Genomic DNA, 14,648 nt, shown 5'->3' with positions numbered 1-14,648 from the left:
TTTGTCAACTATATCTTAATAAAGCTGAAAAAGATTTTTTAACAAACTGACAATGAGATACTAACTACTTCACACCCATAAGGTTGGCTATAATTACAGATACAGATAACAACTGCTGGTGAGACCATGGAGCCTCATACACTGCTGGTAGGAATGTAAAACTGCAGTCACTTTGGAAAAAAGTTTGACTCAAAAGGTTACATACAGATTGACTACATGAACCAGCCATTCCCTTCCTAGGTATATACTCAAGAGAATTGAAAACATATGTCCACACAAAAACCTGTATACAAATATTCACAGCAGCATTATTTATAAGAGTTAAAAAGTAGAAATACCCCAAATGTCCATCAACAAATGGGTAAATAAAATGTGGTATATCCATACAATGGAATACTGTTCAGCCGTAAAAAGGACTGAAGTCCTGATACATGCTACAGAAGCGGTCCCCAAGCTTTTTGGCACCAGGGACCAGTTTCGTGGAAGACAATTTTTCCACGGACAGGGGTTGGGGGCCGGGGGACGGGGTGGTTCAGGCGGTAATGAAAGCGATGGGGAGTGGCAGATGAAGTTTTGCTCACTCACCCGCCACTCACCTCCTGCTGTGCAGCCCAGTGCCTAACAGGCCACGGATCACTACTAGTCTGCAGCCCGGGGGTGGGGACCCCCGTGCTACAGCATGGGTGGACCTTGAAAACATTATGCCAAGTAAAAGAAGCCAGATGCAAAAAGCCACTTATTATATGAATCCATTTATATGAAATGTCCAGAACAGGAAAATTCATAGAGACAGAATGTAGATTAGTTGTTGCTAGGAGCTAGCGGGGGAGAGGGAAGGGAAAATGACTGCCAATAAGTATAGGATTTCTTCTGGGGGGCGGTGAAAATGTTCTGGAATAGCGGTGATGGTTGCATAATCTTGAGACTGACCAAGAAATTGTTGAATTGTACCCTAAAAGAGGTAAATTTTATTGCATTTCAATATCTCAATATAAAAAACAGTGAAGAGACTTTGCCACTCTGACATTTAACTATCCCTAAATCTCACGAGTTTACTCCAAATCCTAGGCCACCCACACAAAAATTTTTTTTCTTATCATTACAGTATAATTTCCAACATATTTTATGTATTTAGAATGTATAGAAATTAATCATCTTTCCTGTGCATTCATAGTTCCACAATGCTATAAAATTATTTCTGAGTATAAGTTCAAATACTGTCTCCTCTGTCAATAGTCATTTTTCCACATGTTCAGATAAAATCTACTGATCCTTGACCATCTGTGTTCTCTAAGATTTACTGCTATTTATCAATATAAATTTTATGTTGACAAACGACTCAAGTACTTACAATTAAGAATATCCACAAGTGGTCTACTTTAGGACCCATTAATCTTTGTTATTATCTATGAGGTTCTTGTATTTTCATAAACAGTGAGTTGGGATTTACATGAAGGGAATAACGTTGCCAGTAGTTTCAAATGACAATGACAACTTCCCCCATTTAATGCAGAACAATTTAATCTTGCTTCCCACCAGGCAAGGAAAGAAGGGATTCCCTTGACAATGGAAGAGCTGAGATTGAAAGCACAGTCCTTGAATTTCCTCTGTTGCCCACAGTGAGGCACCGTCTATATTTGTCAGATAAATGTGGAAGATAGTTACCAATGGAATACCATTGGCTTTCAAATCCAAGAAGTTTGCTCTGAATAATTCAGAAAAGGACATCTCAAACACAGTTGTACACCAATAGAGCTAATACATTTTGAAATATTTAGTTTAGCAATTTCAAAGTGTATTCTAAGGAACACTAGTTCCGTGAGATGATCCACAAAAAAATGTTGTAAGAAATCTATTAACCCACTGTTTTCCAAAAATGGGTGGCCACAGAATCTTTTTCCTCCACGGTACATACTAAAATCCCAAAGAACTTGTGACCTACCAACACCTTGTGGAAAATCCTAACTTGGTCAAATAATCCATTTATAAAAGATGAAACTGCTCTCTCTCTCCATCTCCCCAAATTTAACTGATTTGCCCAAGGTCACCCAGCTAGTCCCTAACTTCTAGTGCTCTTTCTATGTTGCCACACTCCCTCACCAGAGGAACCTTTTCTAAATGGCAATTTAATCAGATTGGACTTCCTCATAAACAGCAAGATTAGTCATTTAATGTTAGTTACGTTTGAAAGCTTTCCCACAAAAGGGTTGACCTGAAAGAGGTTAGTATTATATATCTCTCCTTTCAAGTTGCTATTTCAAGGTTGGTTTTACCTGGAGTGAGAAGAAATTTCTGTCTATCTAGAACAGTTCAATCTTGAAGATATTTCAGTATTTCTCACCACAGCACCCTTTCTGTGCTCAGTATTTTTAGCTCATTGTTTTCTGTTTTGGCAGCCGAGAAGCTGCAGTTTGTAATTTTACCTCCAGCTTCATATTTCTTCTTAAAAGTGAATACAATGTCCTGTTTATAATAATAAAATCACTAGTTGGCAGAACGACATTAAATGGAAAAAAAAAGTAAGCAATTGGAAAATTTAGAGCAAGCAATTTTATATGCCAAGTTTCACATTTGTAATGGTCCGGTGGAGGTCACTGGGCTTCCTTTTTATTGAGGGAATAGTAAAGAAATAGATATCTAGAAGTTCTCCTGTGAAAAACTATAGGAACCGCCTCCGCCTCCCCTTCAAGGAAGCTCATAGTTGTACTGAAAAGTGACATGATCCAAACTTCCACAATACTACTAAAATATAAAAATCAGTTTAGGGTGGTATTTTCCCCCTCTAATAATTTAGGTTTTCATTTTCCACTTTAATTGAGCTTTTAAGCTTTGTTTCCAGTTTAGTAACAAAGGAAACAAAACAATATGAATGAAATTGAAAATAATTGGAGCCAGTCTCAGAAATAACCTTGGGGTTTCTTAGACTTCTGGTGCAACCCCCTTTAAGCAGTTTCCTTGGATATATTCTCTTCCTGAACCCCAAAGGCTTGCAGTATTGGCGCTGCACTTTTTTTTTTATTTTTTTTTTTAAACCTCAGATGCCCTGCTAAGGAGAGCTGCAGGTTAGGCCATGCAAGCAGCAACTCTCCAGAGACTGGAGCCGAAGGTCCAGAAAAACAGTGCTCCCAATCAGAAGGGCCAGATTGTTGCCCCTAGGAGTTCACGCTAGCCTTACTTCTTGAAAATTGCTAACCAACCATTTTTCTTTTCAAAATAAACACTATTTCTCTCAACTTCAGTTTGCAAAATATTACCCCAATTCCACTGGACTAAAAAACTGGAATTTTACTGACATAATTGGATTATGAGGTTTAAAGATTGATGGAACTTTTGTGTTCCAAATATAATCGTTCAAATACCAAACCTAAACGGTTATGTAGAAGTCCTTATGTAGCTAGAGCCAGGGTAACACTGTAGGCTCCACGGCAGGGTGGCCCAGCAGAGGGGGTCAAGAAGCTATCAAAACCATAGGAGTTGTGAGAGCCCTGTTACAGCAGGATTTGGGAGTCTTAGGGGAACATACCACCCTTTCTGCAGCCACAGCCTATCGCTAAACTGAGAACTACTTCAGTCACTCTAGTTCCCCCTATGCCTGCTCATTTCTCAGATCTCAGCTCAAGCACCAATGACGCTGGCAGTTTGTTCATATGAATGTTACAGCGCTTGCCATCCTCTGCTGTAATTTATCTGAGTATAAATCTGCCTCCCCGAGGAACAGTAAAGTCATGAAGAACAAGGGCTAGGCCTTACTTGTCTTTGTATTTCCAGTGACTAACTGAGCACTTGGCATACATTATATACACACATATATATTATATAGAGAGATATATAAATAATATATGTAAATAAATGTACACAGGAGAGAAGGGAGGAAAAGGAAAAACGTTTTATTTAGGAGTTTCCAGAATACATATTATTTATTCATAGCATATGTTTTTTTAGTGTGTGTTAGGACTCATTTTTAGTTCTTTTGACATTCCTAGAAAAATTAATATTGATAAAACCTCTTTGAAGGCACTGGACCTCTGAGCAGAAGAAATCACAGTACTACAAACTCTTGTACCAAGCATCTCTCTCCCCCATTACAATTCCATATTTTACTACTGCTTAAAACATTTGATGCATGCTCCTCTGCTACAAGACTGAGCGTTCCACAAGAACAGAGACCACATCCATTTTTGTCCATTGGTGAATTTCTACTGCCCATGGATGGTGTTCCATAAATTTGTTGATTGAAAAATGAAATAAATCTATTAAAAGACCAGTCAAAGAGAAGGAAAAGGTAATCAGATCCAAACACTTCAGCATACTAAGTACTTCTCTAGTTTTCATTGTAAAAGGAAATTAACCGTGACTACATAAATACATGAATTAACCCTGGCACCCTCACAAGGTGTGTCGATCAGGTGGTAAGTGAGGTGTACCTCAAGTGAGAAGAGAGTCGGTGTTCCAGAACACAAAAGGCAATGAATGATACTGGCACTTCTGTTGGTTCCTATACTTTCAGCCAACTGTGAACAATAGGTATTTAGGCATGTCCAGTATCATGGATTTATGAAAATTATCTAGTTTTAGCTAAATTAATCCTTACAAAATAGTCAAGTGGCTAATAAAGATTATTGCAAAGATCCACAGATTGAAGATAATATTGAACTAATAATAGTAATACCACGAAAATAGCAAAGTTGACATTTCTTGTGCTCCTAACATGAATTCATCAGCCACACTATGATTTCAAAACAATGACTGTCAATCATATGGTCCATAGCAGATACTTAGAAAAAAATAAACACCCCAATCTGTCCCTTCAAGGTAAAAGTGATGTTTTAACAACAATTAAGTAAGCTGTGATGAAGTGAGAGAGTGGCAGGGACATATATACACTACCAAATGTAAATTAGATAGCTAGTGGGAAGCTGCCGCATAACACAGGGAGATCACCTCTGTGCTTTGTGACCACCGAGAGGGGTGGGATAGGGAGGGTGGGAGGGAGGGAGACGCAAGAGGGAAGAGATATGGGAACATATGTATATGTATAACTGATTCACTTTGTTGTAAAGGAGAAACTAACACACTATTGTAAAACAGTTATACTCCAATAAAGATGTTAAAAAAAAAACACATTACATTCAATCACTTCTGTAAACTATTTGCTATTGCTTTTGGACTATATCTTAGATAGAGTCTTGTTATAGAGGTTGGTGTTAAATGAAGGTGTCAAATTGCTGTATACAGTATGATATAAATTAATGATATAGAAGATGATAAAAAAAGAAAAAAAATTTATTGCTTTTTGAAAGCAAAATAAAACAAGAAACTCAAGTTTTTAATATAAAATTCTCAAAATGGATGCTTTGAAATGTTTCCATTGTTATACAATTTGGGGACCTAAAATGACCTAATCTTATAAACTACAAAACTGCTCATATCTATACACTTAAATTTTCTATCAGAATTTTATAACCAGTTTTTAAAGATGCCAACTGAAGAATAATCGAAGATTATGAAATCATTTTTAAAAATCTCAAAATGCAGCACCTTTCAATTAGTCCACAAGAACTGACTGACGTCATGAAAGATGGAAGTTTATTAGCTGGATTTCAAAATGAATCTGAATATAATCAGTGAACAGGGTTAAAAAATAATTATTATGATTTAGTAAGCTGAGCTCACTTCTTCCTAAGATATAAGATATCTTTTTTCAGTTATGATAACCATTAAAACCAAAACTAAGTATCAAAATATACAAAACTTACAACCGGACCTCTGTATTTCCATACTGCAAGTTGTTAAAGCAAAATAAAAAAATAAAGAATATTCAATCACATTGCTTTCACCAAAAGTAGGATTAACAATATGAACAGTTTTCTATACCTTTTTAAAGTAAAATAAAAATACATTAAAATTTATTTCTTTCTCATTTTTCCACTTTTATGTATGTTAATAGCATAGATAATAAATTAGTAAAGTAGTACGTACACTTGTAATTTTAAAATAAAGGCACATATGTTACACGGAATGCATGTTCGCATGTTCAACAAAGTTTAGAGATTACTACTTTAGGCATCAGGAAGCAGTTGAAAGATTTTAAGCCAAAGGAGTAAAAAAAAAAAAGAAAGAAAAAAGAAAAAAAGAATAAGATTTGAATTTTAGAAAAATAATTCTAGAGGATAATGGGCAGGTAAAAAGTTTCTGGAAGTTAAAGTGATTAAAAATAAAAAAAATCCCTGTTACTGTGCTAATAGCAGAGAGCATCCCACAAGCTCCCTGTATCTTTGGATCCTCTTGCAGGACACATAGGTATATTTTAACAGAAGACTTCTGCAGAGCAAGACCTCCTAGTCTGTGGTCTAACTCAGAAGGCAATGGGGGCCAAAGAAAAAGGCAAGGCGGGGCCATGAGAGGGGAACTGAGCGATGCTGGCTTCTAGGACTATTGGCATGCCTTATTATTATTCATCTGCAGGCTAGGAGTCAGGCTAGGAAAGATTGAGCACCTCTCTCTTCGGATATTTCCATTTATAATTTTTTAAAGTTATAGAAGTTTTTTTTTAAACAATTTGAATAACAGAGTAATTTATATAATGAAACGTAAAATATTGCCTCCCTATCACTGAAGTGATAGGCACTTCACTGAAGTCCACGCACGATAATCACTGTCGGCAGTTCAATGCATTTCCTTCCAGAACTTTTTTTTCTGCAAATATACTTTTATGTGTACATGTATATGTACGTACATACACATTTATATCGCTTTTATATTATTTGACTTTACAAAAAACTAGGCTCATATTATACTGTTCTGAAACTTGCTTCTTTCACTTCGCAATAATATGATGGCCATCCTTTTAGGAAGTCCACGTGGAAATGGTTCCTTTTTTGCAGCTGCAGGGAATGTTATTTTATTGATATGACATAGGTTATTTACCCATTCCTTTAATGATGGACATCGGCAGTGTCACTTTTATAATAAAGCAGCAACGAACATTCTTTACGTACATCCTAAAACACTTCTTTGAGGAGGATGGACTCCTGGAAATAGAGTTTTTAGGTGAAAGGGTAAGTAGGTTTAAAATGTTAATACCTGCTGCAGAATAGCTATACTAACTTACACTTCAAACAATAAAATTCAGCCATCCATTCTAACTTTCTTTTTTTTTTTTTTTTTTTTTTTCTGCGGTACGCGTGCCTCTCACTGCTGCGGGCTCTCCCGCCGCGGAGCACAGGCCCCGGACGCGCAGGCTCAGCGGCCATGGCTCACGGGCCCAGCCGCTCCGCGGCACGCGGGATCCTCCCGGACCGGGGCACGAACCCGTGTCCCCTGCACCGGCAGGCGGACTCTCAACCACTGCGCCACCAGGGAAGCCCTAACTTTCTTTTCTTATTAAAAATTTTTAAATAGATTCCTAGATTTAGGAAAAGATATCAGAAAACAAGTCCCTCAATTTATATATAAGAAAATGAAGGTTCAGAGAGAGTAAGATTATGGACCTAAGATCTCAAAACCCTGACAAGATGACTGACCAGGAGTTCTCTGAACAGTGGTTACTGCTGCAAGCCAGGAAGGCAACTTGAGTTAACTGACTTCAAATATAACGTGTGTTATTACGTGTTAGAGTTACTAACAAGCAGGAAAGGGAAGGGTCAATTCCTTTTCCTTGCCTACCCAGGGCAAGAAAAGAAAAGAAGTACATTCCTAAAAGATACAAAAGCAAGAGGGAGCCGGAAAGGAGGATTCTCAAACTAGGTGGAGTAACGGGCACCAAGAGCTTAAGGTATCATAAGTTCAGCTGCATGAAGTGAGCAAGTGTGGCGGAAAAGACTCTGACACGGGATGACCTTCGCAAAAAACCTTCCACAGCCTCAGTGGGTTGTATGAAAAGTTTCTTGGTTCTAAATATCTCCATGTGGCATCCCAAATTAATGCCAGTACTGAAACCAAATTCTGAAGAGAAATATCAGAAAAGAACTAACATCCCACAATGAAGAAACATCTTCAAAGAAGATGCTGTTAAAAAAATACCACAAAAGTACTTTCCAACAAATTCCAGACCTAAAAGTAAAGCTTTAAAATGAAGCTCCAAGCACAGAAGTCTTGAATCCTTTGCTCTGTGCCTGAAGAGGCCCATTTAAAGGAAGGCATTTCTAACCAGATAACACTGCCTTTATTTGACCAGACCTATGGGGCATAGCAATGAGAAAAGAAGGTGGCAACTACACCTTTTGAAATTATAATAGCATGGTCTAGAAGAAAAGTCAGCACACTTCTTCTATAAAGGGCCAGAGAGCAAATATCTTAGGCTTTGCAGACCATATGGCCTCTGTTGCAACTATTCAACTCTGCTCTTGCAGTGCAAAAAAATAGCCATAGACAATATATAACCAAATAAGCATGGCTGTGTTCCAAAGCAACTTCATGAATGCTGAAATTTGAATTTTATATATTTTCATGAAAAATTATTGTTTCTTTTCAACCATTTAAGAATATGAAAACCAGTCTTAGCTCACGGGCTGTACATAAACAGTCAGTGGGCTAGATTTAGCTTGGAGGCCATCATTGGCCAACCTCCGGTACAGAGCACTTAATTCCCAATTGTACGGAACTTGAATGTTGGTGGAAAGATGGGAATACCTGAGGCCAGCTCCTAGGAGAGTTAAGTTAGAAGGCAGAAAGACAGAAACATGATGTTCTTTTTTTTTTTTGATTTGACACTTTTTTTTTTTTTTTTTTTTTGCAGTACGCGGGCCTCTCGCTGTTGTGGCCTCTCCCATTGCGGAACACAGGCTCCAGACACGCAGGCTCAGCAGCCATGGCTCACGGGGCCAGCCGCTCCGCGGCATGTGGGATCTTCCCGGACCGGGGCACAAACCCGTGTCCCCTGCATCTGCAGGCGGACTCTCAACCACTGCGCCACCAGGGAAGCCCAATTTGACACATTTAGTTTTTGAAATGATTACCAGAAGAAGGATACTTTTACATCCATCACCTCATATAGTTACCTTTTTTTTCACACACACACACACACACGCACACACACACACACACACACACACACTGTATTTTATTTTTACAAGAGATAAATAAACTGACACCAAGCATTGTAAATGGACGACCACAACAAAAGCAACAGTGATTGCAGTTACCAAACACAAAACACACTCATACAAGAAACATCATGTTCTTAAAGAGTTTCAGATATTTACCTTAAATCTCTTCTCTTGCTGAATTCCTCTGGTGGAATTGTCCAAGGCAGGCCCTGAGGGAGACATTCTAAAACTTCTGAAGAGAAATCAGAGAAATCCACTCCATACTCTGTTAGTATCCCTTCTGTTTCAGGCTCGATTTCACCAGCCTGCCCAAGACTCTTAGCCAGCTGCCTGTGGACAGGACAGAGAGGAATAAGTGTGTCAGTGAGTAATGAAACATAGGCGACCCATTTCCTCTCTAAAAGTGAGGGTAGTAGGAAAGTCTTCGAGACCTCCTGCCCCTCCCCCAGAAGGAACACCATCACCAGTGAACGTGGGGGCCAAGCAGAAGAGATGAGGATACACTTGTCCTGTTAACGCCATGACTACAGTATAATTTTACCTTTCCTCAGGAATTCTGACCCAGGGAGTAGGGCCAGACAGCCCTTCTTAGGACTCTGGCAGTTGTTCTTCATGGAGAATTAAAAGCTTTTGTCAATTATTTCTCTTGTAAACACCTTTAGAGACAATTCTGATCAACCCAGTTTGCTGTTAAATTATTAGTTTCACAGTGCTTATACCTTACATCATGCTTACCAGATTAGATCTCATGTTTTTATTTATTTCACAATTCTACTAATTTTTCCCTTAATGTTTTAAAATATTTTATCTGAACACAAAAGTAATATATGTTCACTCTAGAGAAGTTAGAAAAGAAAGAAATATACCAAGAAGAAAATTTAAATTATCTTTAATCCAGTCACTCAGCAAACAACCATTCATTCGCATTTTAAGGTACTGGTCCATTAAAAGTAAGAGTGCATTTAATAGGACAGTCTTGCTGCTATGAGTAGGATTCCATCTTTTAGAGGGCTGATCTCACTCTTTTATCTGTGGGACATCTACACATATATCAAAATTGCTAATTCTCGATTCTTCTAAGTATTGGCATGCCACATACAGACCACAAGTCTAAAGTTAAGTGCTGAATATAGATAGTCAATAAGCAAACGTGACATAAGTCTCAAAACAGCCGCCTTTGTTGAGGGTGCTGGGGAGACCAGAGAAGGCTACCTCCTCCATTGCATAGGTCTACTCATCCACCAGCGTGATCCAGGAATCCACCCTCAGTAATTCCTACAAGGAGTTTAGCTCTGGCATTAGGGTCTTCTCTGGGGCCATTCAATTTCTTTGAAGAAGATTCTGTTCCCTACATAAGGGTAGATGCCTGGCTACTGGAGTTCTTAGGTACACAGTGGTGGAGTGGGACTGGGGATGTGGTAGCCTTACATGCAGACTTTTAACAAATTCCCATTTTCAGCCTCACTACTGGAACATGGCAGTGGTGGCAGAACGGCTGGCCCCATTTCTCATATGCCAGCCAAGAGAGACCAGCCCACTGTCAACACATACACCTGCTCACCAGCACAGGCTCAAGGCAGCCTATGGGTTAACCTGTGGGCTCCAAGTGGCTTGTAGGCATTTCACATACAATGGTGGCTCAGACCAGTGCCTTCTCCTCAAACGTAGGTGGTGATCTCCCAAAAAGCGCATCAAAAAGCCAAAGATAGCAAAAATACATGGGAAAAAAATAACAGAAAGCTATCTGGAAGATCCACAAATATATGAAAATTAAACAACCAATGGATTAAAGAAGAAGTGAAAAGAGAAGTAGAAAATATTTTGACCTGAATAAAACACAACATATCAATGTTTGTGAGAAGCAGCTAAAGTAGTGCTTTGAAGGAAATTTACAGCATTAAATGCTCATATTAGAAAAGAAGAAGTGTGTCAGTGACCTAAACTTCTACCTTAAAAAACTGAAAAAAGAAAAGCAAATTAGATCCCAGGTAAGCAAAAGGAAGGAAATAATAAAGAAATAAGAATCAATGAATAGAAAATGAAGAAACAATAAAGAAAACCAATAAAATCAAAAGCTGATTCTTTGAAAAGGTAATAAAATAGGTAAGCTTCTGGTGACACTGATCAAGAAAAATAAGGAAGAAGTTACCAATATCAGGAATGAGAGAACATTTTTACAGATCTTATGAGTATTAAAAGAATAATAAGGGAATTATGAACGACTTTAGGCCAACAAATTTAACACCTTGGATGAAATGGGTAAACTCCTTGAAAGACACACACTGCCTAAGACTCCTCAAGCAGATACCAATACCTAAATATTCCTTTATCTACTAAAGAAACTGAATTCACAGTTTAAAATGTTCCCACAAAGAAAAATCCAGGCCCAGATGGTTTCACTGGAGAATGCTACTAAGTCTTCAAGGAAGAATTAATACTAATTCCATAGAAACTCTTTCAGAATGCAGAATAGGACAGAACACTTCCTAACTAGTTTTATGAAGCCAGCATTACCCTGATACCAAAATCAGACAAAAGATTCATGAGATCAATATCCCTCATGAAAAACAGACTTAAAATTCTTATGAAATATTAGCAAATAGAATTCAGCAATATATAATACAACATTCAAGACCAACTAATTCAAGATCTGTCTGACATTCAAAAATTAATCAATTTAATTCATCAATTAGCAAACAATGAAAAAACACATACAATTATCTCAATAGAAGCAAAAAAGCATTTAATAAAATTCAACATCTATTCATGATCAAAACACTCAGCAAATGAGTAATGAACAGGAAGGTCCTCAACTTAATAGTCAAAGACTAAATGCTCTCCTCCAGATCAGGAAGACAAGGGTGTTCACTCTCACCAACAGTATTAAACATGGTATTGGAAGTCCTAGTGAGAACCATAAAGCAAGAAAAAGGAAGAAAAGGCATACAAATCAGAAAAGAAGACTTCCACACTGAATGTAAGTGGACCAAAGGACTACAATTCCCATTACAGAAGCCTCCTACTTAATGCCTGGCACCTCTTTATAGAAGACTCCTCTAACTGTAGGAAAACTAGTACACTGTGAAACTAGTGTGAAAGCCAGCACACTGTATGACTTAGACTCTGCTTCAGTTCAAGACTTTGAATGTGAAGAGAATGACACAAACATAAAGAGGTGCTTAGAACTCACGGCAGCTAGAGTGGTTCCCACTGAAAGCAGTGGTGGTAGCAGTACCCAATGGCAATGGTGTCCTGCAAGAGCAGTGGTTGAATTGTTAAAGAACCGTTGCCACTGTGGCCAAACTAATCCTGATAAAAGACTACGGTTGAACTTCTTGTTCTTGGCTTTCCAGACTGGCCTTTGTTCCTACCCATAACTTTCTCAGGACTTTCAAGACTCTTACTGTTTCTATGAGCCGTTCAGTATCCTTCTAATAAATTCCTTTTCCAACCACCGTTGGTTTCTCCTGTTTGCAACCAAGAATCTAGACAGTTAAAGACTCAGGTCTCATTAATTTTCAAAATGACAACATTATGACCTGTGTTCACTAGAATGCAGTTCCTGTTGAGGATCTGGGGAACTTGTTGTCACCTCTGAAGTTTGAAGGACATTTTGGAAATTAATATTTTGAAAATTAATGGGATCTGAGTTACCTCCAGCCCATCTAAACAATTAATTATTCTCACAGGTTCCTGAGGTTCTATTCTCTACATCCATCTCCTAATACTAATGCGTTTGTCTGGGTTCTTGGCTGTTAAGCATGAGAAACTACCTCCAGATGGAAAAGAAATTTATTGGAAAGATACCAAAGAGCTTACAGAAACAGTGAGAGACCTGGAGAGCCTGAAAAGAGGGTGGCAACAAAAGAATTACATGCTCAACCTCTAAAGTCTTGATTCCAGGCTAAGATGGAAACTCAGTGACTTCCTATGTGTATCAAAAAATTATTCTGAATCTATTGCAGCTGCCAGGCTAAGACGGCAACAAAATAAATAAACAAAAATAAAACTCCGGCTTCCAGTGTCCTTGTCCCCACGGTGAGCCACAGCTACCTCCTGCCTCTGCAGGAGACCCACCAACACTAGCAGTTGTTCCAATGTGATGCTGAATAAGAATGTTGAGAGAAGACCCACCACCACTCCCTCCCATCAGGAAGCTTGCACAAGCCTCTTAGACGGCCTCATCCACCAGAGGGCAGATAACAGAAGCAAGAAGTACTACAATTCTGCAGCCTGTGGAACAAAAACCACATTCACAGAAAGACAGACAAAATGAAAAGGCAGAAGACTATGTACCAGATGAACAAAAAAGATAAAACCCCAGAAAAACAACTAAATGAAGTGGAGATAGGAAACCTTCCAGAAAATTCATAATAATGACAGACATGATGATACAGGACCTCGGAAAAAGAATGGAGGCAAAGATCAAGAGGATGCAAGAAATGTTTAACAAAGACCTAGAAGAATTAAAGAACACACACCTAGGAGAATTAAAGAACAAACAAACAGAGATGAACAATACAATAACTGAAATGAAAAATACACTAGAAGGAACCAATAGCAGAATAACTGAGGCAGAAGAACGGATAAGTGACCTGGAAGACAGAATGGTGGAATTCACTGCCACAGAACAGAAGAAAGAAAAAAGAATGAAAAGAAATGAAGACAGCCTAAGACACCTCTGGGACAACATTAAACGCATTCACATTAAACCAAGATTACCCTACCCGGCAAGGACCTCATTCAGATTCGATGGAGAAATCAAAAGCTTTACAGACAAGCAAAAGCTAAGAGAATTCAGCACCACCAAACCAGCTTTACAACAAACGCTAAAGGAACATCTCGAAGTGGGAAACACAAGAGAAGAAAAGGACCTACAAAATAAACCCATAACAATTAAGAAAATGTAATAGGAACATACATATCAGTAATTACCTTAAACGTGAATGGATTAAACGCTCCAACCAAAAGACACAGGCTCGCTGAATGGATACAAAAACAAGACCCATATATATGCTGTCTACAAGAGACCCACTTCAGACCTAGGGACACATACAGACTGAAAGCGAGGGGGTGGAAAAAGATATTCTATGCAAATGGAAATCAAAAGAAAGCTGGAGTAGCAACACTCATATCAGATAAAATAGACTTTAAAATAAAGAATGTTACAAGAGACAAGGAAGGACACTACATAATGATCAAGGGAAGCAACACAAAAATAGTGGGGGACTTTAACACCTCACTTACACCAATGGACAGATCATCCAAACAGAAAATTAATAAGGAAACACAAGCTTTAAATGACACAACAGACCAGACAGATTTAACTGATACTTATAGGATATTCCATCTAAAAACAGCAAATTACACTTTCTTCTCAAGTGCATATGGAACATTCTCCAGGATAGATCACATCTTGGGTCACAAATCAAGCCTCGGTAAATTTAAGAAAATTGAAATCATATCAAGCATCTTTTTCAGCCACAATGCTATGAGATTAGAAATCAATTACAGGGGAAAAAAAAAACGTAAAAAACACAAACACAGGGAGGCTAAACAATACGTTACTAAATAACCAAGAGATCACTGAAGAAATCAAAG

The 14,648-nt window shown here is 38.2% G+C and overlaps 1 protein-coding gene across 11 annotated transcripts in view; it reads right to left on the bottom strand.

The window, feature by feature from the left end:
- DIS3L2 (DIS3 like 3'-5' exoribonuclease 2) overlaps positions 1-14,648 on the bottom strand; it is a 398,793-nt gene that overhangs the window by 197,018 nt on the left and 187,127 nt on the right. For all 11 annotated transcript variants that reach the window (XR_008619304.1, XR_008619302.1, XR_003677896.2 and 8 more), the window contains exon 9: positions 9,204-9,377. Coding sequence is in view for 6 of the 11 variants with exons in the window: in XM_028482691.2 (XP_028338492.1) it covers positions 9,204-9,377 (174 nt within the window). In the remaining 5 variants the exon portion in view is untranslated. The remainder of the gene's footprint in view (positions 1-9,203; positions 9,378-14,648) is intronic.

This window comes from Physeter macrocephalus, chromosome 2, assembly GCF_002837175.3.
Source record: "Physeter macrocephalus isolate SW-GA chromosome 2, ASM283717v5, whole genome shotgun sequence".
Lineage (NCBI taxonomy): Eukaryota > Metazoa > Chordata > Mammalia > Artiodactyla > Physeteridae > Physeter > Physeter macrocephalus.
Note: the sequence above shows the minus strand (reverse complement) of the source record. Positions and strands in the feature narration are given on the sequence as shown.